Below are 27529 nucleotides of genomic sequence, written 5' to 3' on the forward strand. Positions count from 1 at the left end.
GGGCCAGGGGTGGCCGCAGCGCCCCGCTCCGGGGGCGGGCTCTGCTCCTCTGTGCTCGCCTCACTGCAAGGCATTGTCACTCTTCCGTCTTCAGTGGGTTCTCCCCCTTAGGGAAGGGCTCTGACAGCAAGCACAGAGCTGACCTCCACAGGGACAGCTAACCAAACTCGAACGCACTCTCTCCGGACTATTCTGCCTCGTGCCCACTGCCTTGGGGGTGGGCGGTCCTCTCTCAGCGTCCGGGGGCTGAGTGTGTGGCAGGAATTTCCTTCCCAAGCTGGTCATTGTCCAGTTTCCGCGTGGAGTGGGAGTCATGAGCACCACCTGTCCCGAGCGAGAGCCTTTGTCACGGCCAGACTGGAAGTGCAAAAGGAAACATCTCAGAGTTGATGAGAAACAATTCTCTTATTCCTGGGATGAGCAGGTCAGTAGAACATGATGCCAGCGTTTTGGCTACAGACCGTTATCTTGCTACTGATCCGGGAGGGTCCGGTGTTGACTCAGCAGCTTCGTTCACCCCAAGCTGGCATCGTTTCTCTGGGCACCTTCTCCTCCTTCCGAAACAGCCGGATCTGCCCCGTCCAGTTCCCGCCCAGTCCGAGGAGGACAGGGTGTGGCGTTAGCAGGGGGAAGAGCCACTGGAGCTGGATTTCAGGCGCCAGAGCACGTCCCTCTGTCCCGGAGTTGGTGGCACCGACCGGCCCTCCCCGCTCAGCTCCCGTCTGCCCTGTGCACGCCCTCCCCCAGAGTCACTGTCCGACGCTCTTGTTAGCGTATGGCGAGATTCCCTCAGTTTTTCGTAACACGTTTAGGAGTCATGCTTTTCCTCGTCTGCTGACTGTGTTTCTGGGGCTGCGATCGCCAGAGGACGAGCCCCACAGAGCTCCCTTTGCTGATATCAGCGAAGGAGACGCACTTCCCGGGGGCTGAACGAGGGACAGGAGCGCAGCGCGGAGCGGGAGGGGCTCTGTGGGGCCCCAGCGGCAGAGCCAGCTCTGCTCAGACGAGGCCATTGGGCCCTGTTGTCTCCGTGAAACGGCCTTGAAAGGCAGCTGCCCGTTCCCGGCAGCTCATGTGGCTCTCAGACTACGGTGGGGGGTCGGGGAGGGGGCCCAGGGAGGGGCAGGCCAGGGCCTCTCCTTGAAGGCCGTGCTGCTGGCAGGGCTGGGGAACAGGGGGTGCCCCCCAGCGAGGAGGGCAGGTCTTCCCGCTGGCCTCACAAAGGGGAGGGAGGAGCCCTCGGTGTCTGTGGCTGAGTGCGGACCAGCGCGGGAGGGAGGCGGGCGGTGGGAGGGGTTGGGACGGCGGGATTTTCTCCCAGGCTCCTCAGCATGGGGACACACAGATCAATGTCTTATCCCGCATTCAGCTGGACACTGGGCTGGAGACGGTGCTGATGGAGGCGCTCCCTCCTGTTCCGTATCGTGCGCCGCATTCATTTCGGCCACTGAGCCTAAATTACTATTTGCTTTCTTTCTGCCTGCCTTTTTTTTCCTCTTGGAACGGTAAGAACTTGTGTGAGGGTGAAGTTAGTTTATCCGTGCTAATGCTTTGATTTTTCTTTTCTCTTTCTCTTTGCCACAGTAGGTAACCAGTTAGGGGCCTTGGTACATCAAAGGTAAGCAGTGGGTTATATTTTATTATTTATTGATCATTTCTAATTGTTTATTGATCCACCATCTGTACTAGAGTGTTAGAAAGTCAGAGGTTGAGAGGGAAAAGCCATCGGCTAGATTTAAGACTCAAGTTTTTTGTCGCCCTTTCCAAGACGGGATAAACTAGCACCAGGATTAAAAATAATCAGCCGCCAGGGTAGGTAAACTCAAAAGACTTCTAGAACATTGGAGCTGCCTCCTCCCCACGTACATTCAATTTAAAATGGGAGAATGACATTTTCCCTCCTGTTTTGATGGTTTTCCCAATGCTTCATGAATCCTTACCTCTTTACTGGAGAAAAGGACATCTTTGGTCCTCGGGGAATCCTGAGCCCAGGAGGCCAGGGGCCTGGTGTCCCGTCCCCCCCACCCCCCCACCCCCCCGCTACCCCAGCGACGGGGGCTTACAGGGAGCTTCAGATAAGTGCCCCGTTGATTCCCTGCCTCAGTGTCTCCTCAGCCATCCCTTAAACATTGTGGATTAGAAAGATACAAAGACGGCTGGGATTTGAAAAGACCAGTCTGTAAGATGGTATTTGCAGTCACAATATCACCCTTTACAAAGGGTAAAACATGCAGGAGACTCTATGCCTCAGCATCTCCTTGTAGCGGATGGAACGGTATGATTTGTACCCACTCCTGTAACACATCATCCTTAACCTTCCCTGGCTGTGCTACAGTTACATTCTCCTGTGTGCTGCGCACATGTTTGGGTGTTTCCAGAAATCCCCAGGCATCAGTTAATCAAAGGATTTGTCCTAGGTTTTTTGTTACTTTCTTACTTGTTTTGTCTTTAACGAATTAATATGAGTGAGGTAGCTTCCCTGTAAAGCCGTACTGGATCATGGCTTTACCTCCCTGTACCGTGTGCATCATGCAGGGTTCAGCCCTGCATTTAGCACGCAGGGCTCTGTTCTCGTCGGAGGCCCAGAGCAGTTCGTCTTCATGTGTTTCCTCCTCAGAAGGAGTCTGCTTAGATTGTCCCTGAGCTCTGATGGGCTGCCTGAGCGCTGTGACATTTGTGTTGTGACAGCGCGGACCCTCGGGCAGTACAGCCCGCAGTGGTGGTCTCTGAGGACCGACGGCGTGTGCCGCCCGCACGAGCAGCAGCCTCGTGGCTGCACCGGTGGGAGCACCGCCCCCTGCCCCACGGCCGGGAAACGTGTCCCCACGGGGCCTGGGCCTGTGGCGAGATGTGTCAGGCCAGCCGGGGCTGTGGGCTTGTTGGCCAGGCTGGTGTGATTTCTGTTAAGCCTTTATCTCCCAGCATGACCAACTTGGGAAATTTGGGGAAATGGAACTTTCTGCAGAACTTACTCTGTATCTTTCTCCAAATGTTCTTTGTTTTTAGGGCAGTCATAACGGAAGAATTCAAAGTGCCTGATAAGATGGTTGGCTTTAGTAAGTATCCACATGTCGCGCCTTCCCCCTTTCCTGTCGGTCCTTCCCATGTCGCACTCTCCCCTATGGGCACCCCCACCTGCTCTCTGGGGTCTCCAAGCACCCCGTGGCCTCCCTGCGGGCTGAGGCCGTCTGCACCCTCTCCCACTGTCGCTCGAGGGTCCCATCCCCCTGCTGCACGCGTGGTCTCTGGCCTCGCCAGCCTCGAGCTGAGCCGCGTGACTGCTTCTTGAACTCAGGGTCCCGGGCGTGGGTCACTGTGGGCTGGGGGCACCTTCTGACCCTGTTCGTTTTTGTTTTTTTCCCCCCAGTTATTGGCAGGGGAGGTGAGCAGATTTCACGGATTCAAGCCGAATCTGGCTGCAAAATTCAGATTGCTTCAGGTAAGGGCTCCTTTCTCGTAGCTCTCAGTCCGTAGAAACCAGCGTGTTGCCAAGGGTTCCGCTCGCAGTACTTCCTTCCTTGCGTGTCGCCGGGCGGGTACCCACGGGGTGAGTCTGTGCGCCTGCTGTCAGCCTGCGGTTTGGAAGCTGGGCTCCCCGAGGAGAACCGGATCAGCTGCGGGCTCCGGCAGGGCCACCCTTCTGGCCTCGGGGTGAGACCCTCCCCCGGTCTGTGGCCCGGCCTGGTTCCTCCCCAGCACCTGCCACTCTGGGACCTCTGTTTTCTGCACCAGAATGCTATGCCGGACACAGTGGGGCCACTAGGAGTCGTGTGGCTTTGGGGTTACCCCAGGGGATCCAGCTCCCCTGGATCAGGCCGTCTGTGCCCTTTGCGGGAAGAGGCCAGCGGGGGGCCTGCCTGAATTAGCACATGTGCGGCCCAGCGGAGGGCCTGTCCCAGCTGGCTCCGTGTCGGCGGTGCAGCGAGAGGGAGGCAGGCCGGGGAGGAGGAGTTCCCCTCTTACCTATAGGTTTGTCACCTAATGCGAGTTGGACCTCTTTCCGCAGGGGGGGAGGAGGTTTGAAGGACATCTCCCGAGAAATGCTGCTCACTTCAGGGGGCACTGGCTGTAGTGTCCTGCCGGCAGTGACTGCTGTTGGCTAGTCCCCCCGCCCGAGGACTTGGAGAGGCAGCCTGTTCAGGGATGAAGGGGAGTGTCAGGCGTGGTGTTGGGGAGGAAGACTGTCCCCTCCGGCCGAGTGGTCCAGAACCAGCTCCACGTGGAGCGCGCCGCCCTCGGGTATCCGCGCAGTGGCAGGCGACAGCCCCGGCGCGCACCCGGAACCTCTCGCTGGGGTGCGTGGGAGCCGCGCGCACCGGGTCACCCGTGCGCTGCGCTGCAGGCGGAGGGACCGAGGACCGGCGGGCCGATGGAGTCCCTCGGGCACCCGCTCGCTGAAACTGGTCGTTGGGACCCGCCCCGCACACCGCCGCCACGCTCCCCCGCCTGCCCCCGGGGACTCGTCTCTGCTCTGAGACTCCTGGGGGGAGCCGCCAGCTCAGCACCCTCTCCACAAGCCGAAGCAAACTCTCTTTCTGGGAGAGCCTGGGCCTCTGTGGGGCCGCTGGCGGCACCAGCCCGGAGAGACAGCCCCGCACAGAGGCCGGGCGCGCGGTTGCCTGACGCCCGCCGACACGCCTCATCTTCTCGATTCTTCTTGTAGAGAGTTCTGGGATTCCAGAGAGGCCCTGTGTACTTACCGGAACCCCAGAAAGTATTGAGTAAGTTTGTTTTATTTACTTTTCCTTTCGCTCTTCTTCCTCGCTCCCCAAACGGGGAGCAGCGGAAGGGCCACCTGTCCCTGAACGCTGCCGCCCCACACTGCAGTCCAGCCGCACGAGCAGGTGTGGCCGCCTCAGGGGAGTTCTCTCTCACCCTAAACACACACGGCATCTCCTTTTCCAAGCCCGCGCAGAGCTCCTCACAGCTGCCGCAGCATCTGCTCCACACACCAGGCTCTAAGGAGCGTGGGGTCACCAGCCTGAACGCTCTCATGCCCTCCCCCCTCCTCGTTGATGCCTCCTTTCCCCGCACAGGTCTGGGTTAGCGGGCCTCTCCCTCTGCGGACCACTGAGCATCCTAGAACCGGGGCCTTGGCCTGGGGGTGATCCCACTGCCCTTCTGGTACTCGGGAGCCACGTGGAATGGACTCTTGCTGGCCATCGGGACCGGCCAGAGGGGGTTTGGACTTTGGGCACCCTTGCGGCGGCCTGCAGACTAGCGTGACGTCCTGCCTGGCGCACACGCACGCAGAGCCCGGGGCCGGGGTGGCCTCCTCAGCCCCGGAGCCTCCTGGGGAAAGGGGCGGTGCTGACTCGGCTTCTGCCCTGTCCCCTGCCGGTCTGCTGAGCGGCGTCTTGGGGGGGGTGGTGCTGAGGTTCTGTCTGGCTCAGTAGGCGGGGCTCCGTCCTTGTTTCCGTTTCTCGGGGAGCTTAGATGAGTTCAGCATCTCTCGTCTCGCTGTGATGTGGCAGGCAGTGAACCAGAAGAAACGACTCCAGCAGGCGTGCACTGTAGGGCAGGCGAGACGGTTTTGCGGGAGTCAGGCGTTCTTCTCCCATCGCGGGTCCACCCAGTGCACAGGCGAGATGCTGACGAGCCCTGTGACTGCGAAGGTGCACGAGGCCGATTCAGTGCACACACTCGGGACCGTGAAGGGCAGCCTCTGCTTCCTGCCTTTTCTTCTTCCTGCCCCTCTGTCCCTGCTTCCTGTTCCGCCCGGGCAGCGGAGGCCCCCCGGGCCGTGGCTCTCAGGGGAAGCAGTTTTGCTTTCTCAGGGCACGGTACAGCCAGCCCGTCGAGTAGCTGGATCCTTTCCTGTCAGAGGAACCAGAGAGGTTGTCCGGGTGGTCTGAAGAACAAACAGGGCGAACGGCAGCCGGGGAGGTCCTGGTGCAGAAAAGGAAGCTGGCCGCACAGGCGGCCTCGGGAGGCTGGGCCGTGCGGCTCAGCATCGCAGCGCTCCCGCCCCGCCTCCGCGCCCGTCAGCACAGAGGAGCGCCTGCGGGGAAGGCCGGCCCCTGGGGTCCGCCGGGGGCGCTGCGCCTCCTTTTCCTGCCCCTGGACCCACACTGGCGATGCATAGCCTTAGCTCGAGAGTCGCAGAGCAGTCTGGCTGGCTGCGGAGGAGAAGTGTGGAGTGTGGGGCTGCGGGTGCTGGCCACTAACCCTTGCTTTCTCTCTCCCGTCCTCCTCGCTGCTCTCTCTCCCCTCCTGCTCCTGCTCAACACGAGTCTGCGGGGGGCGGGGGGGGTCTCTGGCTGCGGGGGTGGCGAGATGCAGAGCCGCTGGCGTCCTGATAGGAGAAGAGACGTGCCCAGGGGTGCCCGTGCGGCCCACGCACGAGCAGAGGGCAGACACGACGGGGGCCGTGTCGTGACGTTGGTGTTGTGTACGCGATGCTTCTAAATTCCAGCCCAGTAGCGTGGCCGGTGGCAGAGCGCCCCCAGGCTGGGGCAGAGCTGGCTGCCTCGACTCCTTCTCGTCCTCCCCTGGGGGCAGGCCCCGTCGTGGGTGCCTGGGGCGCTCGTGTAACCTCGGCTTCCTGTGGCTCTGTTCCCCCCCTTCCCCCGAAGACTGGCCAAGCGGCTCCTGGGGCAGATCGTGGACCGCTGCCGGAACGGGCCTGGCTTCCACGGCGACGCAGACGGCAGCAGCACGGTGCAGGAGGTCCTCATCCCCGCGTCGAAAGTGGGGCTGGTCATCGGCAAAGGCGGGGAGACCATCAAGCAGCTGCAGGTGCGGGAGCCTTAGCAGAGGCCTTCCTCCTCCTCCCTGCGGGCGGGGGGGAGTGGGCGGGGGCGGGGGCTTGTCATAGCTTGGGCTTCCCCAGTTGACCCCACTGCCCCTGCCACAGGCCAGAGCCCCCCCTCGGAGCCCCTGCCCCATGGGTCCATGGACATTCTCTGGAGCCAGGCCTCTGCCACCGGTGAGGCCGGTCCTGGGGCCCCATAAATCTGTAGCAGCCGCTGTGGCTGTGACGCTCTGTCACCGTCAGACGACAGCATCTCTGATAAGAAGGCTGGGTCTGGAGCCAGCAGCCCTCCCCGCCCCCCTGGCGTGAGCTGAGCGTGCTCACGCGCTTCCAGGGCCCGGGCCTCGCCCGCGCAGGGAGGCTCGCTTGCACCGAAGCTGCGGTGACACCCGCGGCTGCGTGTTTAAGGGAGGCCCTCCGCCCCAGGCCTGGGGCCGAGCAGGTGCTCCGTGAGCAGCAGCTGCCGGCAGCTCCACAGCCCCTGCCCTGAGACCTGTGGACCAGGCGTGTTTCAGAGCTGAGCAGCATAGCAGGTCCGGGGCTGCCCCCGTGACGAAGTGCACATTTCCATCGCTGAGCCCGGCGGCGGTCCCGCTCTCAGAGGGGCTCGGCACGCACTCACACGGGTTCAGGCACTTCTGCCGCCCAGTTAGTCACAGGCAGACTCTAACTTTGGGGCTTTGAGGGCTGCAGGTCGGGTTGTGGCCCCACCGTGCACTCTCGCTCCTCGCCCAGGCCTTGGCCGCGGGGGGGGTGGGCTCTGGTGTGGGCTCGAAGAGTCCAGGGTCTGGACTTCCAGAATTTAAACGTGGCCCAGCCCCTCGCTTCGCCGCTCGGACGGCAGCCTGCTGTCCCGGCCCCTTCACCCGGGGGCGGGGGCCCTGCCTCGCAGCCGAGCGCAGGCGCATGCCGGGCACTGTTGTAAGAGCGAGGGCCCCGCCGGCGGGGGCCTGGGGGCTCAGGCACGGAGCCCCTGTCCCCGCGGGTGAGTGGGGGCTGGAGGAGGAGGAGGAGGCGGGTGTGGAGAGCGAGCAGTTCCTCTGTCGCACTCCAGAGCTCACACCCAGGAGCTCGCTGGCACGGCCCGCGGGTCGGCATTCTCAGGCGGCTCCCCCGGCCGGGGCAGTGGGCCCTGCCCTCCCGGCCCCCCATCCCCCACCCCCCACCCCGGCAGCGAGGGCTGTACCGGTGTGTGTGCCTCCACAGGAGCGGACGGGAGTGAAGATGGTCATGATCCAGGACGGCCCACTGCCCACGGGCGCAGACAAGCCTCTTCGCATGACGGGAGACCCGTTTAAAGTGCAGGTAGGAGAGCAGCCAGCCGCGTGGTAGGAGGGGCGGGCCCTGGGGCGGGGGCTCGCTCGGCAGTGGCTCCGAGCTCTTAGGGCCGAGACGTTATAACACTGGGTGTTCCTTTGACGAAGGCAGGCTGTTTCCCGACCGTGTAGGGTGACGGGAAGAACCCAGGGGTGTGCTGCCCAACGCCAGAGCCACCGGCTGTGGTCCGAGTGCTCGAGAGCACGTGAGAGCGGCGGCTCCGGCTCCGGCACCGGCACCGGCACCGGCCGTGCGCGTTCGGAGCGTTCCCGCAAATGCGGAGGTTCTTCGGGCGGCGGAGCAATGAGCAGGCGCCGTTTCAGACTTGCTCCCTGTGGTCGGCTCGGGTGCAGGCTCCCCTGGGCTCCTGTCCGCTTGTTCTTTCTCTCTGGGCTCGTTTTTGCCAGACACGCGGCTGAGGTGGGAGGCCAGAACAGCCTCCGGCCAGCACGCCACCACACACTGGGTGCCCTGCCAGCACCCACCCTGTGTCGGGGGGCTTCCACCCCGGGGTGGTTCCGGCCTGCAGGAGCGGGTGTGGGCTGTGGGGGAGGGTGTGTCCGAGCTGTGAAATCCGAGCACTCCCTTCTGCTGCCCCAGCCAGCCTCGCGCCCGTGCTGCGTGCCGGGCAGCCCCAGGGCGACGGAAGCTCCGCGGTGAGCCAGGCCATCAGACAGCTGTTCCTCTGTAGGCGCTTCGGGGCTGTGGTGACGTGGAGGTTACCAGCCTCTGGCAAAATGTCTCCCCGATTCTTAATTAACACTCCTTCAGCCGAACTCCAGTTGCTATCGCTGTGGTTTTTCAAGGCACACGCGTGGAAGAACGGTTCCAAAACGGCTGAGGGCCAGTGATTCCAACGGCTTCCTCCCCTTGGCCCCATCGGAGAGGCAGCCCCCCCCTCCCCCTCCTCCCCTCCCCGCCTGCAGGCCAGGACCCCCCAAGTGCCTTCCTCCCCGCAGTGTCTGACCTCTTTGGGTGGGAGCGGGTGGGAGCAGGTGGGCTTGGTACAAATCCGATGCACCCCGTCACTCATCCAGTCCGGCTTGTAGGTGCCGCGGCTGCGGAATCGGGACGCTCTGGAAGGCCTTGGGGGGCTGCCTGCTGGAGAGCGCCCCCTCCCTGCGGCCCTCCACGCCTGCCTGCTCTCTCGGCACCTTTGGTTTCATCTTCGGTAGAAAAACACCTGCGCACAAAGCTTATTTGTTTCATTGATGTTTCGTGAATTTGCAGGAAAATAGTTACACACTTTTTTATGCATTTCACGTGTTTTATTTGGGAGAAGCTATTGTGTTTAGGGTAAGTTGTTGTTTGGAGTCTTTTATTGTCTCCAAGTTTTTATCATGAAAAACTTCAAACGTCCAGGAAAACTGAGAAGACAGCACGGCAGGTACCCGTGTGCCCTCGTCTCACCTGCCGTCTGCCACTGTGCGCATGCGCTGTTCACTTTATTTTATTTACCGTTGGTGCGTGAGGGGCAGGTGTTCGCCGCTCCGCCCGAGCCCTCAGAGCAGGGGCTCCGCTGGAAGACCGGGCCAGAGAAGCAATGGCAGCCCCTGCTGCCCTAACTCAGAGTTCTCCCTGTGTCCTGAGGCTTCCGTTGCTCTTTGGGGGGCAGGTGTGAGGGTGGTTTGGTTTGGTTTTTCCAAAACCAGGGCTCGTGTGGGTTCCCACGTCACCTTGGGTGGGGACGTGCAGTTGGTCCTTAGTGCAGCTTCCTGTGGGGCGGGGGCTGCTGTGGGCGGGATGGGCTGGCTTACGTGCGTCCTCTGTCCCTCGGGGAGAGGACACTGAGTGTGCCTCGGAGACCGTCAGGCCTGGGGGCAGTGCTGGCTGTCGGTGATTGGGCCTCTGGAGGCTGGAGGCTGGAGGTCACTCTCGGGCTCCAGGGCTGGCCTTTGCCCTTGGACGTCTTAGTGACGTCTTCTCCTGGACCTGCCTGGTCAGAGCCTCCCTGGGAGGTGGCGTGCCGGGAGCCCCCTCGGGCAGCAGTGACCGAGTTGGGACCCAGCACAGGTACGCTGGCCCTCACCCGGGCAGTCCGGGCCGTGTAGAACACTGTCGCTCGCGGTTTGGCACAGGCCACTCCCCCAGCAGCCTGCCCGTCCCCCACGCAGTGGTGACGGTGATGATGATGACGCAGTGTGGGAACGCCCCCGCAGCTGGGTGCCTGCCGAGTCTTGAAGCCCAGATAAGACTGTTCGCTCTCGAAATTTCTCACGGTGTCATGTCCGTTTTCTTAGGGTTTTGTTTTCCATGACGTCTTTTCTCTGTGTTCACGCAGCAAGCGAGAGAAATGGTGCTGGAGATCATCCGAGAGAAAGACCAGGCCGACTTCCGCGGCGTGCGCGGGGACTTCGCCGCCCGGACCGGAGGAGGCAGCATAGAGGTACGCTTGGATCGGGGCAGGAGGCGAGAGAGATGAGGGTCAAGGCCGAAGGTCGTACACCTTCTGGCTCTTTAACCTTGAGCAAGCCCTTTCATTTTTGTCTCATCTGCGCAATCCTGCGTGGACGCTCGCTCCTCCGAGTGGGCGCGCGCACAGCTGGGGGCGGGCGGCCGCGGTGAGGGCAGCCGCCGCATGCGTGTCAGGGCGGGGGCCGTTCCCTGGCTGTGAAGTTTCGCTTCAAGGCTGATCCTCCTGCCCAGGTGAAGACCAGAGTCCAAGTCTTCTTGGTGACCTGTGTTGTGATTGTTCCAAACTGAAGCCAGATTTATCGGTGAGGTGGGATGACCTCAGAATCTGTCCTTTAGAAACATCCTTTAAAAACCGAAGGTCAGAGAGAGAGAGAGAGAGAGAGACGTTGATTTGTCGTTCCACTTACTTATGCACTCATCGGTTGATTCTCCCGTGCCGGGGATCGAACCCACAACCCTGGTGTATCAGGACAATGCTCTGCCCCACTGAGCTGCCTGGCCAGGGCCAAAATGAAATTTTGATAGACGCTGCAATGTGGATGGGCCTTGCAAATAGGATGCTTATATAGTAAGCCAGACACAGAAAGAGAAACACCGTGTGACTCCACGTGCACCTCGAGCGGGCGAATCCGTACAGACGGGAGATGGAGCGGAGGCCGCCAGGCGCGGCAGAGAGCGGGAGTCGCTGTTGAGCGGACACGGAGGTTCCGCTGGGGACGAGGGGAGGGGAGGGGAGGGTTGTCCGGGGGGCCACGTGGCACGTGGGTGTATCTGTGCCACTGAGCAGTGTGCTCGTGGTGGCCGAGGTGACAGCGTCGTCATGTACAACGTACCACAATGGAGAAATGAAAAAACGTTTCCGAGGACTGGGTGTGATGAATGTGTATGATGTGTTTATGCTCATCTCACAGAGTCTGGAAGACCATTTGCCGTTTTTAATCTTTTACCTCTAAGGTTTTTTCTTGCTTTTCTTCATTTTTATAACTATTTTGATCAAATCTCAGACTTTCTGGGTGCATTTAGTTAACAGAAATGCAATCATTAACCACAATACTGTTTTTAAAAGGAAAAAAGTATGCTTAATCCTATGGCCTCCAAGAACGCACTGTGATGAAACTCAGGTTCTGTTACACTCACACACACACACACACACACACACACCCACTGAGGAGAGCCAGGTTTGCCGAAAGCTCTGATGAGGTTCTGTTTCTCCACGCTCAGGTGTCTGTGCCTAGGTTTGCTGTTGGGATTGTAATAGGAAGAAATGGGGAAATGATCAAAAAGATCCAGAATGACGCTGGTGTGAGGATTCAGTTCAAACCAGGTTGGTTTTGGTCCTTTTCGAAAACCCCATAATTATAAAGCACCTCACAAAACAAGGCCCCGGCAGCTAGCCCGTCTGTGTCCTGGTCTTTCTCTCTCCCTCTCCCTACCCCCAATCCCCCGCCCTCTCTCTCTCTCTCTCTCCCTCCCTCCCTCCCTCCCTCCCTCTCTCTCTCTCTCTCTCTCGCACCAGTCTGGGTTTCTCCTCCGGGCCCTCATGTCTTCCGGGTGCCCTTGCTGCGCCTGAGCGCTCTGGCCTGGGGTTTCCAGGGCTCCCCCTCCCCTTAGACTAGTAAAACTGGGAAAAATCAACTAGCCTTTCCAGCTTTTAATTTCGCCACATAAAGCCTTTTAAAAAAAAAAAAAATCTGTTATTTTGCCCTGACTGGGTGGCTCAGTTGGTTAGAGTGTTGTCCTGATAAGCCAAGGTTGCCGGTTCGATCCCTGGTCAGGGCACGTAGAAGAAACAGCCAGTGAATGCATCAATAAGTGGAACAACAAAGTGATGTCTCTCTTTGTCTCTCTCACCTCTCTCCCCTTTCCTTTCTCTCTCTAAAACCAATAAATTAAAAAATAATAAAATGAATGGAAACTAAAACATTATTTTGATTTCATAAATCAGAGGTAACTTAAAATCGTGACAAAGGGCAAGCACGTTAAACTAAAGAACAGCTCTTGAAATTCTGTTAGTTTGTAAGCAGACTCACCCACGGTGTCTCTATGTTCCTCTTTTCTCTGAAGATGGCGAAACCCCTCGAGGGGCTGATTTTGGGCACTGTTGTCATCGCTCACCCCGTCTTCCTCGGCTCTGTCTGTCTGTCTGTCTGTCCTTGGCTCTGTTTGTTTCTGTCACGGTCGCCCCTTTACATGCCCGCAGGTGTGCGGCTGCTGGCTCAGGCCACGCGCCCAGACGCGGCCGCGCACCTGCCCCTGGCCGAAGGGGCCCGGGTCTGCAGGTGGTCTCACCGCCCCTCTGGCGTGGGTAGGGACATCGATTGCAAGTCAGGTGACCTCCGTTTCTTTCTTAAGTTGGGCTTTCCTGACCCCACCTCTCACCTTGTTCCACAGACGATGGTATTAGTCCAGAGAGAGCTGCCCAGGTCATGGGGCCCCCCGACCGATGCCAGCACGCGGCCCACGTCATCAACGAGCTTATTCTCACAGCCCAGGTGGGTCCGGCTCTGCGTTCAGGTACCTCCCGCACTGCAGCGGCAGGGGCCGCGTGGGGCTCCAGGGCCCCCGTGCGGGTCGCTGTGGGGCACCGCTGTAACTGATGACGGGTGGGCACGTCCTCAGCTAGGCAGAACGGAGGAAATTTGGGAATGGTTGGAGCTGAAGAAAGAAGCAGGAAGTTGGAAATGGTCGTCCCAGCGCTGCCATTAGCCGTGTGACTTTGGATGCGTCTTTGAACTTCTCTCGGCCAAGTGCTCTCAGCAGCACAGAGGGTCTCGCACCAGATCACCTAAGTCACCTGGGAGTGTGCGCTGGAGGGGCACTTTTGAAGACCCCTGCCACGACCTTCGGAACCCGAGTCCCCAAGACGGGCGTGGGTCTCAGCTAGAGTCCCAGGTGAATCTCAGGGTTGGACATGTTCCAAAAAGGGTCCCCCAAGAGTCTCGCCGCCTCTTTAGCAGGAAGGGGTCATGCACCTGGAGCAGTGAGGGTTATGCGATGAGTCCGTCCTGGGCGCTCCGTGGCACACCCAGGACACTGCACACGCGTGCACACACGCACATGCACACGTCGGCCCCTAAACTACTTCGTTCCCTCCTTGTGTCTCTTGTCCAAGCAGAGGGCGGGGGAATGCCCCCCAGCAGTCCCTGCTGTCCGCGGGCTCAGACTCTGGGGGAGCCTCCGCTCGCTGTTCATCACTGGGGCGGCCTGTGCCGAGCCTTCCCTCACCGAGCTGGGCCTCCCTCCGTTCAGCTTCTCCCTCCCGTGAAAGCCGCTCTCGGCTGGGCTGGGTTTCCCCTCCGTGTGGGGGGATTTCAGTGCTGCGGCCCCAGGGAGACCTGGGACAGAGCCTGGACGGAGACCTGCCGCCCGCAGGTGAAAGGAACGGTCCTCTGCCGGCCGTCGGGGCTGGGGGTTGCTCTCCACTGGGGGACGGTGCAAGAACGGGTCAGCGGTGCCTCCAGCCCCGCACCGTGCGCTCCAGCCCGGCCGGTTCCCTCCCTCCTCTGGGGAGCGGGACAGCCGGGCGTCCTTTCGCAGTCTTTTCATCCTCCGTGCTGGCTGAATTGTAAGGTGTTCTGGCTCCCACAGCAGCGTCTAAATCGTTCTTTATACCAGTGTGGTCGGGGGAGGGTCAGAGGTCATGCATTGTCACTCACATGTCACTCCAAATGGCCTCAGCTTTTTGGCAGCCACTCTCTGGCTTCCGGTAGGCCCAGCGCTGTGAGCCCCGGAAGGAGCGGTCTCGGCATTGAGAAGGAAGCCAGCTCCTGGCCCTGTAGGCCGGGGCCCAGTAGTGCCGGCTCTGGGGAGAAGGGTGTGGGCCCCGGACCCAGGAGTTGCTGCCTGGCCGCCGTTGCCCTCGGGCCCGGGTTGGCTGCCTCTGTGACCGTGCGCACGTGCACCCGAGTGTGCCTGCGGTTTGGGCTCGTTCTCTTCTCAGGAGCACTCGGGGCCGGGACATGAAGTGATGTGCGGGTTCCGGCGTGCGGCATGGAGTGCGTCCTGTCACGTGACCCCCTCCCTGCAGACGGAAGGTGGCGCTGGTGGCGGTGGCAGGAATCTTCACCTAAGCTTTGCTGCTTTCCCAGGAAAGAGACGGCTTTGGAGGCCTCGCAGTGGCCAGAGGACGAGGCCGTGGCCGTGGCGACTGGAGCCTGGGAGCGCCCGGTGGCATCCAGGAGATAACCTACACGGTGCCAGCAGACAAGTGTGGCCTCGTCATCGGCAAAGGTAGGAGGCGGCGGCCAGGGTTGTCGGTTCCCTCCCCGCCTACTCACCCGACGGCAGACGGGGCGCGCACCTCCTCCGGGGCACGGGGGCAGGGTGTCTGCCATGATGTCTGTGGCGTCAGCAGCCTCCTGTGGGAGCCCTGCTTTGCACGGTCCTCTCGTGAGTGGGGGCAGAGCGTGGGGACACGCGGCAAGAGAGACCCACCACCACCCCGTGAAGCAGCCCAGTTGCCAGAGAGGACCGGCCGAACGTTCGCCTCCAAACGCCTGTCCTGTCCATCGCTGGTCAGGGATGAACTCGCCTGCAGGGGACGCGGGGGAGGGCTGAGACCCCCTCTAGCGGAGGGCGCCTTCTGGCACGTGGGCCGCTTCCCTGCTTCCTGGGTCCGGGGGCCGGTCTTCATCGACACAGCGTGCGAGAACGGGTCTTACCCCGTCGGCACCTTGGCCGAGCCCGCAGACACCCTGTGCGGGAGGTACAGGTGGACGTGCTGGTTGACGCGGGGCGTTTCAGAGAAGACTAGCTGAACCCTTGTTCGCGCCGGGGGTGCTCCTGCCCCCCTCCCGGCGAGGCGCGGGGAAGGGAGCAGGCGCGTGACTAGGCCGCCGGGGCTGGTTCGTCTGGGCCGGCCTGGCCCTAAGACCAAGAAAGGCTGCCGAGAGCCCTGGCTGGTGTGGCTCAGTGGATAGAGCACTGGCCTGCGGACTGAAGGGTCGCCGGTTCAATTCCCGTTCAGGGCACATGCCTGGGTTTCAGGCCAGGTCCTGAGTTGGGCTGTGCGAGAGGCAACCAGTCAGTGCTTCTGCCCCTCTCTTCCTCTTTTCCCTTCCTCTGAAAATGAATAAAATCTTGAAAGAAAAGAAAGGAAGAAATAAAGGCCGCTGAGAGCTGGGCTGTGGTTCTCGGTCCAGCCCCGGCCCCGCCCCCGGCAGCGGCTCAGCTCCTCTCTGCTCCCGGCGAAGCCTTGGTGCCGACCAGTGACTCGGGGGTTGGGTGTCGTGTTTAGGGAAATGGCAGTCGTCTCCCCACAGTTTCTCCAGCTCCCGCGATCCCCAGGCGTCTCCCAGCAGCGGAGGGGCGGGTGCCGGGGCTTCCACAGAACGTGATTTGGGAACGTCTCCCACGGCCGCGGGCTGAGGCGGCCGCCGCGCCCCCACAACCCGGCGTGGGCCGGGAGCCCCTGACCCTCGCTCTCACTCCCCGCAGCCGCTGCCGCGGAACGCGTGTCTGGGCTCTTCGAGAATGCCCGTCTCTCGCACCCGCGTCGGAGGCGGTGCGGGCAGTGCGGGCGTGTTCCGATTTCCTGCAGGGTGTCCATGCTCGAAAGCGTTGGTGGCCCTTGTTAGCCGCCCAGATGCTGTGGCCGTGAGACACGCTGCCCAGCCCCGCGCCCTGGCGGCTGCGAGGGCAGCTCCGCTGGCGCCCATGGGTTGGAGAGGCGGCTCTGGGTTCTGTGTCTCGTGAGAGCCAGCGTACGGGCGCGGCGTTGCCGCGGGCCTGTCCCTCCTGCAGGCACTGACTGCGCCGCCGTCCTCCCTGTGGTGGCAGTGCCGTCGTGCTCCCAGGACGGCCTCCCTCGGAGAGGGTGGCGGCAGGGGGAGCCGGCACTGTGTCCGTACTCCGGTCACCGCCAGGGGGGCCTAGAAGCGCTTTGCTGGGAGGGTGGGGGGCTCTCTGCACCACCCCCCACCGCCAGGAGCTGCTGCTCCTCCTCCTCCTTGGGAAAGATTCGGGGATGGGGTCAGGGCAGCGAGGGAGAGGGGAGGGCGCTGCTCCCCGGCCCCGGCCCCCCGGACAGACGGATGCTGCGCCTCCCCGGCCGCCGGATTTCCATGATAAACACAGCAGTGCTGACAGATAGCGTGGCCAGCCCTGCTCTTGTCAGCCGGCCTTTTAGCGGGGCTGATTGATTACTTTACAATTTCACCAGCAGCCGGGGGGGCCGCTGCGGGCCGCTCCTGCCCCCGTCAGGTGGAAGGATGGAGCGGGCCGCCTGAGTGCGTCTGTGGGCAGCCGCGTGCGCCGAGCTGGCGACCTCAATTTGAAGGAAGATAGACTTAAATTAACTCCTTCCGGCGCCCAGCAGTTTTGTGGGGCCGCCCCCCCTTACTAGCACGCTCCGCAGGCGGGCACAGGCCTCGGGAGAGGGGCTGTGGGGCTGCTGGGCTGTGTGCCTGCCTGCCTGGTGGGGTGGGGGGCCCGCAGGGTCTGGACCCAGCCCGGGGCGCCCCTCCTGCCCCCACTCCACAGTCACAAGGGCTGGCCTGGTGGGGGCGGGCCGTGCCGGAGAGCAGTCCCTGCTGAGTCTTTGCTCTCCGTCGCTCCCCAAGAGCACCGTTGCTGAGGAGAGCAGCCGGTCACTGCTCATGGGGCGAAGACCAGAGTCCGCACCGGTCCCTGCTGTCCCCAGCACCAGCGTGTCCTCTCACGGTGGAACTCGAAGGGACACTCTCCTTAAACTGTTGCAGAATGTGGAGAAAATCGTGTGCACACACGACTTTCGTCTGCCAAGTCCTTTTTATAATTTGCTCTTGAATATAAAGCGACCCTAAACCAAACCAGCGTGCGGCCCGCGCCAGACCCGAACAGCGCTTCGTCCGAATGCCCGCAGCCCCCGGTGCCCTCCTGTGGTTTGAGGTCCGTCCGCATCACCTGCAGGACAGAGACTGGACCCAGGCCCAGCTTTGCTTTTTGACCCCAGCGGTGTCCCCTGGAGAGGACAGGTGTCCCTCGGGCACCTCCTCCTTGGCCGGATGGGCAGCTGCGGCCTCCCGCCAGTGGCGTGGAGGGCAAGCCGGGGCGTGTGGCGGACTGCAGACGTGTCACAGGGAAATAACGTGTAGCGTGTGGCATTCGTTCTGACTCCGGAGGGCAGGGGTGACACAGACGCTGTCCCTCGGTTGTCGCTTTTGGTCATTTGGGGCTTCCTGGCCCCTTGCGCCAGCATTTCCACAGACTGTCTTTTTCCAGTTTTGGAAAAACTGCTGAAGTTTTCCCTGTGTCCCGCCCCCCACCCAGCTGTGCGGAGCCCGTCTGGAAGTTCTGGGAGATTGCAAAGGAAGAATCGAACCATTGTCACACTGGTGGCGGTTTTGTTATGCAAATTTCATTAAGAGACTGGGACTCTCACAGGTTTTTCAAAGAATCTGACTACATTTTCATTAGCCGGGCTCCACCCAGGCCTCTGTGACCCCCATTCTCCGGCTGCCTCTCTGTCTGGACCGGTCCCTCCCACGGAGGAGGCAGGGGCTGGAGAAGTGACGGGATGGGGGTTGCAAGGCCTGAGTGGGCTCCAGGCATTGTGGGCCCTGTGGCTGTCTGTCTGACCTGTGGAGGGAGGGCGAGTGGCAGGGCAGTGGCCCTCGCTGGGGCCGAGGGTCCCCATTGTGCCACAGAGGGGCCAGCCGGTCTGTCTCCAGCGGAGAGGATGGAGGGCCTTCCCTGGGCCAGCCGGCGGCTGGCGGGAGCGGGGGCTGAGGCCTCCTGGGGCCGAGCCCCATTGTGAGCAAACCCCTGGGCCTCGGCCCGGGCCGGCTCCTGGTTCCGTGGAGGACACCGGGACAGAGACCAGCAGGTGCCCTTTGGTGGCTGTGGCTTCAGCCTGGCTCAGAGAGAAGGAAAGGCTTCCCGCCATAAGTCCGGGGTTGCAAACGAAAGTGCCCGGCGTTTGTGAAGTCAGTGGAAAGTGCTCCTCTGTCCTCTGTTGCCCGGGCGACAAGGTGCAGGGAAGACCCCGCCCTCGTCTCCCGTCCGGACCAGAGCCCTGCGGCCCGTTCAGCTGCGCCGCCGCGCCGCTCACCCTCCCGCCCGCTGTGCTCCTGCCTGCAGGGGGCGAGAACATCAAGAGCATAAACCAGCAGTCGGGGGCGCACGTGGAGCTGCAGCGGAACCCCCCTCCCAACACCGACCCCGGCCTGCGGATTTTCACCATCCGGGGGGTTCCTCAGCAGATCGAGGTGGCCCGGCACCTCATCGATGAGAAAGTTGGCGTACGTACAAGGCCCTCTCCCCACCGGGCTCACCGGCAGCTGGGTTTTCTGGTGGGCGTCCGGGGTCCCTGTTTCCCCAGAGCCTCGTACTTCCCGTGCCTTTCACGTCCGGTGAGGGCACCCCCCTCGCTCTGCCGAGGGGCAGGTCGGCGCCCAGGGGTGCCAGGCCCGGGGGCCCGGAAGGAAGCCCTCCGGCAGAGCCCCCCAGGCCCCCAGTGCAGGCCCCAGAGCCGTGTCCCCTGCAGGCTAGATGAGCAGCGGGGCGCAGCCTCCCCCAGCGGCGCCCGCCCAGCGCTGCCCGGCGGCAGCCCCGCAGGCAGCGTTCATTGACTCTGGCTTTAGTTTCAGGCGCCTCAAGGCAGATAAAGAAAGGGAGTGTTGATGGAGGACAGATTGGCCACTGCTCACCTCAAGGGGGACGTAGAGTGGCAGAAAGAGCCGTGGGCCAGCCTAAGTTGACGGGAGAGGCGAGCAGGTTGGTCCCTACCCCCAGGGCGACACGCTAGGGCAGGCGTGGTGCCAGTGTCGGCCGCGTGGCGGTGCCGGTCCCTCGCGGGGCAGAGCCGTCGCCACGCACCCCGTCCGCTGCGGGGAAGGAAGGCTAGCACGAGTGCCGTAGGGTATCTTGACTCCCCTGACCCCGTCTCCCCAAAAGCCGGGGTCCGCCTTGGGGGGTCCGGGCGGAGGGCAGCGGTGCCCCGACCGCTAGTGAGCGCCCCCTCTGCGCCACGACAGGGCCCCAGCCTGGGAGCACCCGGCGCCTTCGGACAGAGCCCCTTCAGCCAGCCTCCTGCCGCCCCGCACCAAAAGTGAGTCTCTCCGCCTGTCCCGACCCCACCGGGGAGAGTCGCCCCTCCCACGGGGCCCTCCTTTCCAGCCGCCGCTCAGCAGTGCCGGCCACAGCCAGAAGTCCCGTGGGCAGGCGGGTTCCACTCTCCCACCCGCGGCCCTGCGGCCAGTCCACGGGTCACTGACCAGTGCTGGGCTGCGAGCCCTCCTGGGGCAGAGTCTGCTCCCGACAGCGTCCCCAAAGGGCACGCGTCCCCCCGGGGCTGGGGAGAGGGAAGCTTTGTGCCAAAGTCTTCCCGTTGTGGGGTCCTCAGCCCTGTGACCTTTCCCCCATGCAGCACCTTCCCTCCGAGGAGCTCCGGGTGCTTCCCGAACGTCGCTGCTAAAGTCAACGGGAACCCCCACAGCGCCCCCGTGAGGTCAGTGACGCGCTCCTGCGCTGGCCACGTGGCTCCCAGTCTGCACTAGGGCCGTGGTCGTGCCGCCTGGGGTGGGGGGCGGGCGGTGGGACGGGCGGGAAGCGGGCTGGGGCGGGGGTGCAGCCGCACTGGAACGAGTGTCTGTCCTCCACAGCGGTCCTCCGGCCTTCCTGACCCAGGGCTGGGGCAGCACCTACCAGGCGTGGCAGCAGCCAGCACAGCAAGTCCCAGGTGAGCTTCCCCAAGGAGGAGGGGCTGGTGCATCTGAAATGGTCTCGTTCCAACTCTGCCGCCGGGCTTGGGATGCCCCTCCAAGGAGGTGTCGGGGCCTCCTTGCCGTTGAGAGCTTCCATTCTGCCCACCCCCCACCCCCACCCCCAGCAGCCAGGCAGGGTCAGAGGGGCTGGCTCTTTCCTGGCCCGCCTTCTGAGGCCTCCCCGTGTGCCCTGTCTTCCTCTGGCTGTGGGCACCGAGGGCCCGTGGGCCGCTGGGGGGCATGGCTTGCTGGGCCCTCCGTCCCCAGCCTGTGCTCTCCGAAGCAGCCCCCTCCTTTGGCTGGAAGGTGACCGTCTTCCCCTCTTCTAAGACGGTCAGCGCCGTCGTAGGAAGGGCTCCTCCCGTCCCCTGGACCGTTGGGGAGGCTCGTGCTGGGGTGGCAGCTCTGCTGAGCGGCTCTCCGAGGAAACCGAAGGAGAAGGTCCTTGTGGGGACGAAGCCCACGCCCCGCGCTGCAGCCCCACGTGTGTGCCGAGCCTGGGTCTCGGGCCCGTTGCCGGTAGAGCCCGAGTGCACAGCCTGGGGGACGAGTGCGCACGCGTGTGTGCGTGCGCGTGTGTGCGTGCGTGTGTGGCGGTGCTCGTGTCGGCAGAGCGTCCTGAGTGTGTGCGGGACCACAGGCCGGGTGTCACAGCCGCGCACAGGGACCGGGCCGGGGCCTGGGGCCTGGGGCCACGCCTCTCCCTGGGAGCAGAGTGCTGGGGGGCAGCCCTGCTCAGGCCCCCGCCGGGCCGGGAGGCCGGTGCTCAGTGGCCTCGGCGCGCTCCGCCTTCTCCGGGCTCTGGAGTCGTGTGGTTGTGTTTTTCTCTCTTCTCTTGCCATATTTCTTTTTTTTTTTTCCTAAAGATTTTATTTATTTATCTCCAGGGAGGGGAGGGAGAGACACACACACACACACACACATCAGTGTGCGGTTGCTGGGGGTTATGGCCTGCAACCCAGGAATGTACCCTGGCTGGGAATCGAACCTGGGACACTTTGGTTCGCAGCCCACACTCAATCCACTGAGCTACGCCAGCCAGGGCTCCATATTTCTTATTAAATGTCCTAAATACATAGAATACTTTTTAAAACTTCGCTGTGACCACCACATAGATGCCACCCTTCTGGTCACCGGCCTCGGTCCCCGAGCCTGGCCGTGCTTCATGTCCTCCTGCTCCCACAACGAGAGGGCGACCCCGAGACCCGTGAGGCGCCTGGGGCTGACCTCGCACCTGTGCCCTCGCCCAGGGCGGGGCCTGTGGGAGGCCCCGGACGTGGGGAGCGCGTCTTCACAGTGAGGCCCAGGGACACCCGTCCCCCCTCAGGGACACTGACCTCGGGGCACGGTTCTCCCGGGGCCTGGGGCCTGGGCAGGTGCCGGGCATTCGGGCTGAGTAGGACGGCACGGGGCGCACCTGGTTCCCGGCCTCCATCCCCAGGGGGCTCCCAGGTTTACTTGGGGGGTGCAGATTGAGAATCAGGTTCAGTCGGTGAGCCCTGGCTTTAAAGAGAAGCTCTGCCGGCCCACACCCTCCGTGTCCGAGGGCGGCCGCCTGGCCGCCCGCACCCTTCACGCCCGGCCTTTCCCCTGGGCCGGGTCCCCCTGCTCCGCGCTCCTGCCTGCCCCGGCGGGCCCTCCCCGGCCCACACCACACCCCATCACCCTCATCCCCATGCCCCTCCACTGGGTGTCCTCAGGGTGTTCACCTGTGGGCACACACTCGCCGTGCGACATGCCTGCTGGCTTGTCCTTCGTGCTGCAGGCCGGGCTCACTGAGGGCAGGACACTGAAGGGGCCGCAGCAGGCGGACACGCGGCCGGCCCGACCCGGGCAGGAAACGAGGTCCCGGCTTGGTGCTGGGTCACCCTTCGTGCTCGCCACGTGGCTGGGCGGGTGGGGGCTGCCCGCCCGCCCTCCTCTGTGCCCCTGCCGCACTGAGAAGGCGCCAGCTTCTGCGGGAAGGGGAGGGGGGCGTGAGCCCACCCTGTCCCCTGCACCGGCCTCAGAAGGCTGGGTGTGTCGCGTGCCCCCTGCCGAGGGGGCCTCGTCTGTCTTCACCTGGAGCTCGGTCTCCGGACCGTGTCCTGAGAGTCTCTGCTCGTGCAGAGACGACACCACCGGCCCCCGAACAGAAGCGACAGGTGAAGGGTGTGCCCAGCGCCGCTTGGGCTCTGTCCCGTGGGGAGGTGCATCCGGAGAGCTCAGCCGACAGTCCGTCCGGACCTCGGGCTCTGCTCCCCCCCCAGCGCGGGTCCCTGTCTGAAGGGGGTGCCGGCTGTTCCCATCGTTGCCCTCGAGGGGCAGCGGCCTGCCCAGCCCCGGCCTCCAGGAGATCTTGGTTGCGCGAATGCCACCTTCTTCCCGGGCCCCCGGGCCTGCGTCGAGCTGCAGTGGTGTGTGGCCCGGGGCGAGCTCGCAGAGCGGGGCCTGGAGTCTGCGGCCAGGCCGGGGCCTGACTGCTTCTGTGTCCCTCGCGCAGGCCAGCAGAGCCAGCCGCAGAGCAGCCAGCCCGACTACAGCAAGGCCTGGGAAGACTATTACAAGAAGCAGAGTGAGTGCGCCCGCCCTCCTAGCCACCCGCCCCCGTCCCCACGCCTGCAGCCTTCTCTGCCCACGGCTCCGTCACCTCGTTCCTTTAACGCCCCCGTCCGACGAGGTGTGGGCGCTCCCCTGTCTCTGCCCCCCTGTGTGTCTCAGAGGGGGTGTGCGCCAGCCGCTCCCCTCCCCTCCTCCACCTTTCCCTCCCAGACTCCAGAGGGCCTGACGCCCCAGCTGGGCGACCAGTGACCACTGCTCTGGTCCCCTGTAGAACCACGTGGCCGGGGCACAGCCCAGCCATGTGCCGTCCCGTCCCGTCTGTCTGGGTGCTGCCGGGTCCCCCTGGCCAGCGCGGGGCGGGTGGGGAGAGACGACCGGTGGGGCTCGGGACCGGGCCTGCAGCTGGAAGGGTGACGAGGTGTTCCTTTTCCTTAAGGAAGCTCGTTTCCCTAAGAAAGTAAACGGGGTTTATTTTTTTAACGGAGGGAGGAAACTAACAGCAGCAACCCCCGAAACCCCAGGTGAACCCCTGCAAATCAGCCCCGGTTCTCGGGGCGCGGTCCAGAACTGCTGAGCCCGGGTGTCAGGGCGTCGGCAGGCGGGTGCCTCGCGCGGCCCGAGTCTCGGGGGCATCGCTGGCCGGCTGGAAGAGCTCAGGCCAAAGGCCATTAAAGAAAGGTCCCCCTGGTGTTTGAGTCATCACCGAGGGAGGGGGGTCCCCGTCACCCTGTACAAGTCCAGGCGCCACGCTCCCCGGCCCCCCCAGTCCTGTGTCTCCCACCCCACGCCCCCAGGCTGGGCAAACCGATGCGGAGAACGGGGTTCTGAGAAGACACCCACGAGGGTCTCGCAGGGCGGAGCAGAGCACGGCAGCGCCAGGCTACTGGGACTTTTGCCCCCAGCGCTCTGGCCCCCTGTCGCCAGCGTCCCGAGGGCGAGAGCGACGGGTGCCCTTCCCTCCCCTCGGTGCGGCCCCGCCCCTGATGAGCACGTTCCCCCTCGTCCATCAGGTCACGCCGCCAGTGCGGCTCCTCAGGCCAGCTCCCCGCCGGACTACACGATGGCCTGGGCGGAGTACTACCGGCAGCAGGCCGCCTTCTACGGGCAGACGCTCGGGCAGGCGCAGGCCCACAGCCAGGTGTGTAGCCGCCGCCGCGACCCCACCCCCACCCCCCTGCCAGTGGCGGCCCGACCCCGAGGAGGAGAGCACTTGGTTGGGCAGCCCCTCCAGGGACGTGCCTGGTGCTCCTTGAACCCAGGCCCGAGACCGTGGAGCTCAGTGGCACTCGGTTTCCCCAGGTGCACGTGAGAGCGCCAAGCGCAGGTGACTCTCGGCAGCACGGCCTGGTGGGCGGCCGCTGCTGCTCTTGGAGGGGGCGGCGTGACCGTGACCGGCCGCTGCCGCAGCAGCAGGGCTGGTCCACAGCCTCTGAAGGCGGGCCGGGGTGGGCAGGCAGAGCACCAGAACGTCCCCGTCCCTGTCGTCCCCGTCCCCGCTCGGAACCCTGGAGGGCTCTGTCCCGTGGGGCCCAGGCGCATTTCTTGCTCACGGAGGGAAGGGGCCAGGTGCTCTCGCAGGGCGCGGTCAGGGGACCCGATGCCGCACGGGTCCCCGTGGACGACGGGTCCCTCAGCAGAGGCCCCAGACCTAAAGCTGACGGGCCATCGAACTGCCAGGTTGGCCCTCTGTGCCCAGATGCCGGGGACGCAGGTTTCCCGGCTGGTGGGTGACCCTGAGCAGAAGTGTCAGGAGCTCACTCCCCCCGTCCCCTTTGCAGTAACCCCTGCGGGGAGACCTGGGACCCCGGTCCCAGCGAGGTTGTGCTGGGCCAGAGCCCCGGCTGGAGGGGAGGTGGGAGACACCGCTGGCTCCTGTGCCTGCTGCGGCGCGAGGGGAGGGGCGCCCTGTCACCGCCTCCCCGACACGGAGCCGCGGGCTGGACACAAGGCCCGAGAGGGCCCTGCTGCTGCGGCTGCGGCTGACTTCTCCCCCCCCCCCCCCCCCGCCCCCGCCCCCGCCCCCACCCCCCACAGGAGCACTAGGACGGCGCCTGCGGCCCCCCGAGATCATCATGGACGGGAACTTGTTTGTAACAGAGGTTTTTAGATTTGCAAACATTTTGATGAAGAACCTTTGTTTTGTTCTGTGAAACACTATTAACAGGATTTTTCTAAAAATCGGGAAATTAGTCACTAAACTTGCTGATAATTTTTGTTATTTCAAACGTGGAAGCTCCAGTATTTTTTTTTGGAGCAATATCTGCAAAATCAGGCAGCGGACTGTGCCTGGTAACATTGACATTTCAGCTGGTGTGTTTTTGTTTTTGTTTTGTTTTGTTTTTTGCGTGTCTTTTTATTTACAGTTTCTGTTGCAACAGAAAGTGGCTTGGAAGTCTTAGGTGGTATGTAACAAATTATTTTTAAAATTTTTTAAACAATATTTAAATGTTCTTAAACATGTAAATTCATTAAATGTTTTACTTCTAATTTCTTGTACCTTTGGCTGTCTGGTTTTATTGCATTTTTTTTTAAAAAACTGAACTATTATGTATTGTAATTAATTATGTGAATTCTGAATTAAGACAGAGAATTGTATTGCTGTCCCACAGGGGCTGGGAGGGGGCATTTTATAGGGTTTGTATAATTTCTAGAGTTCTAAGGGTAATATAAAAATGTGTTCATGTGTCTAGCATGTTTTTTCATGTCTCCATTACCTTTGAAATTGTGTATCTAAGACCTCCAAGCTTGTTTTAAAAACAAAACAAAAAACCTTTCTCTATTCTCTCAGAAATATACTGTTATTTTTTAATATTAAAAAGAAATTCAATATAACTTTTAACACTGTGGAACATTAAACTGCATAAAAACCTAGTAACTATTTTTTAATTCCAAAGCATTCTTTGCTTTTTTCTTTTAAATATTTTTTAATATTTGTCAGATTAACTAGATGAATAAATAAATCTAGTATTAACCACAATATGAATTAAATAATTTTGATTTAATAAAAGGGATAATATTTCCAATGTTTACTGTAGTGGATCTTGTACAGATAACATGTATTTTTAAAGGAAAGAAAAACAGACTTGAAGCTATTTTTTCTTGCATTTTTAATTGACCTGGGAGACATTCCGTTTGAAATGTACTAAAGTTACAGTTTGTTTTATCTTGTTTTCCGTATAAATGCTTGAAATGTCTAACTATTAAAAAAAGGCCGTTGGAAATCTTATGCATGTGGTTTTAAAGAAAGTGGTCTCTTTATTTGACTGACAATTCATTTTACACTCTGTATAATAAAATTCCCACGAGACACCTTGTGGGTGAACGAAGTGCTCAGAGTCTGCTTGCTTTCCGTTCCCTTGTGTGTCCCCCGCCCCCGCCTGCCACCCCCTGCCCCAGAAACCAGAGGTGAGGGCCCTCGGACTGTCACCCGACTCAGTCCGCACACGACCCCGATTTCCAGCTGCTTCGTCAAGCTGATTTTATTTTAACGGCTTTGTATAATTTGACACTTTGACTTGAGAGCCTAGGTCACCGTCAGCCCTCCCCTCTTACCTGTCACGAATCCGCGCCTCTCTGGCGGTGGGTGTGGCCCAGCAAAGTCAGCAACGGTGTCCCGGCCGGCAGGCATAAGTGGGGCTGGAAGAGCCGTAGAAGAGAGTCAGGAAGGAAGGATGAGCTCACTTTCCCGGAACCGAGTCAGCACACCCCCCACCCGCCTGAAAAGCTAGGACTGAGCCCCTGGTGGCCTCGTGCGCCGGCTGCTGCCCCCCAGGGCGGCCTGCCACCTGTTTCTCCAGCTGCAGCTCCTGTGACCCGCTCCCGCCCCATCCCCGACGCCCAGCCTGTGGCCGTGTGCTGGGTGGCACCTCTGTCGGCCCCCTGCCGTGCCGTGGGACACTGGGTGGCCGGGAGAGCTAGAAAGTGCCAGCAAGGTGCTCGTTCTGCTGTTGCTGTTTTCACTAGGAAAACGTAAAGCGTGTGTTCTTACCTGTAGGGTCAAAGTCAGGGCGGGGGTCTGGTTTCAGGACACAGGAGGGCAGTGTGGACCCTGGCCCATTGAGGAATCAGGCTCCGCCTCCATCTCCTTTTCTCCCCTTCCTTGCCTGTTGCTGGGAGCACCTGGCGCCGGACCCAGTGCGCGACCTGGGCACTTGAGCCCGCCCTGCCTCTGCCGCTGGCCTCGTGCGAGCGCCGTCCCTTCACTTAGACTCGGGGTGCTGGCAGGACCCTGTGGGGAGCCGTCCTTGTGGCTCGTGCTCGGGTGTGCTCCCCGTTCTGGTCCCTTTCTTTTCCCTACGCGGAGCTCTAAGAGGAGGGGGGACAAGCATCTGTGACTCCTTTAGGCCAAAGAGGGGTGCGGAGAGCAGCCCATCTGCGGCCACTCTGGGGCCCGCGAGCGCTGGGAGACAAACAGGAGAGCGGGCATCTTGAACTACACCTCTAGAGAATCGAGTTTGACGTTGAGAAATTGAATAGTAAAAGCCACTTGAAGAGGAGGAGGGGGCCGAGCAAGAGGAGGGCATAAACGCTGATGATGGGGATGGGAATTGGGGAGAGGGCATTACGGGGAAGACTTCCTCCTAATTCATCTTCCAAGCTCCGTGCCAAAACAGCATTTGGCATGGTTCACAGGGAGCGATTGTGTGATAATGAACCCTAAGGTGTCCCTTAATTGAAGACTGAGCATTGTGGTTTGTGCCAAGAGTCATAAATGGTGCAGGCTTGTGGGAGGATGCATTTTCTTAAATGTATCGGTAAGTACAGATTAGCGCTTGTCCCCAGTGAAATGCCCATACTATAAATTATGGAGATCTCTCTC

The 27529-nt window shown here is 61.8% G+C and overlaps 1 protein-coding gene across 7 annotated transcripts in view; it reads left to right on the plus strand.

Annotated features, from left to right (window-relative positions):
• The window catches only part of FUBP3 (far upstream element binding protein 3), a 47530-nt gene extending 21492 nt beyond the window's left edge, over positions 1-26038 (plus strand). For 3 of the 7 annotated variants that reach the window (XM_036022378.1, XM_028519482.2, XM_036022381.1), the window contains 17 exons: positions 1585-1618; positions 3007-3056; positions 3368-3439; positions 4664-4721; positions 6576-6738; positions 7961-8059; positions 10353-10457; positions 11708-11810; positions 12878-12978; positions 14575-14716; positions 18545-18705; positions 19441-19514; positions 19833-19913; positions 20068-20144; positions 22652-22723; positions 23721-23848; positions 24745-26038. In XM_036022378.1, coding sequence (XP_035878271.1) covers positions 1585-1618; positions 3007-3056; positions 3368-3439; positions 4664-4721; positions 6576-6738; positions 7961-8059; positions 10353-10457; positions 11708-11810; positions 12878-12978; positions 14575-14716; positions 18545-18705; positions 19441-19514; positions 19833-19913; positions 20068-20144; positions 22652-22723; positions 23721-23848; positions 24745-24753 — 1529 coding nt within the window. In that variant the 3' untranslated portion in view covers positions 24754-26038. Of the gene's footprint in view, positions 1-1584; positions 1619-3006; positions 3057-3367; positions 3440-4663; positions 4722-6575; positions 6739-7960; positions 8060-10352; positions 10458-11707; positions 11811-12877; positions 12979-14574; positions 14717-18544; positions 18706-19047; positions 19181-19440; positions 19515-19832; positions 19914-20067; positions 20145-22651; positions 22724-23720; positions 23849-24744 lie in introns of those variants that run through there. The other 4 variants (XM_036022379.1, XM_036022380.1, XM_028519492.2 and 1 more) reach the window with 3 other exon arrangements.
• The last annotated feature ends 1491 nt before the right edge of the window (positions 26039-27529 follow it).

Source organism: Phyllostomus discolor, chromosome 3, assembly GCF_004126475.2.
Source record: "Phyllostomus discolor isolate MPI-MPIP mPhyDis1 chromosome 3, mPhyDis1.pri.v3, whole genome shotgun sequence".
NCBI lineage: Eukaryota > Metazoa > Chordata > Mammalia > Chiroptera > Phyllostomidae > Phyllostomus > Phyllostomus discolor.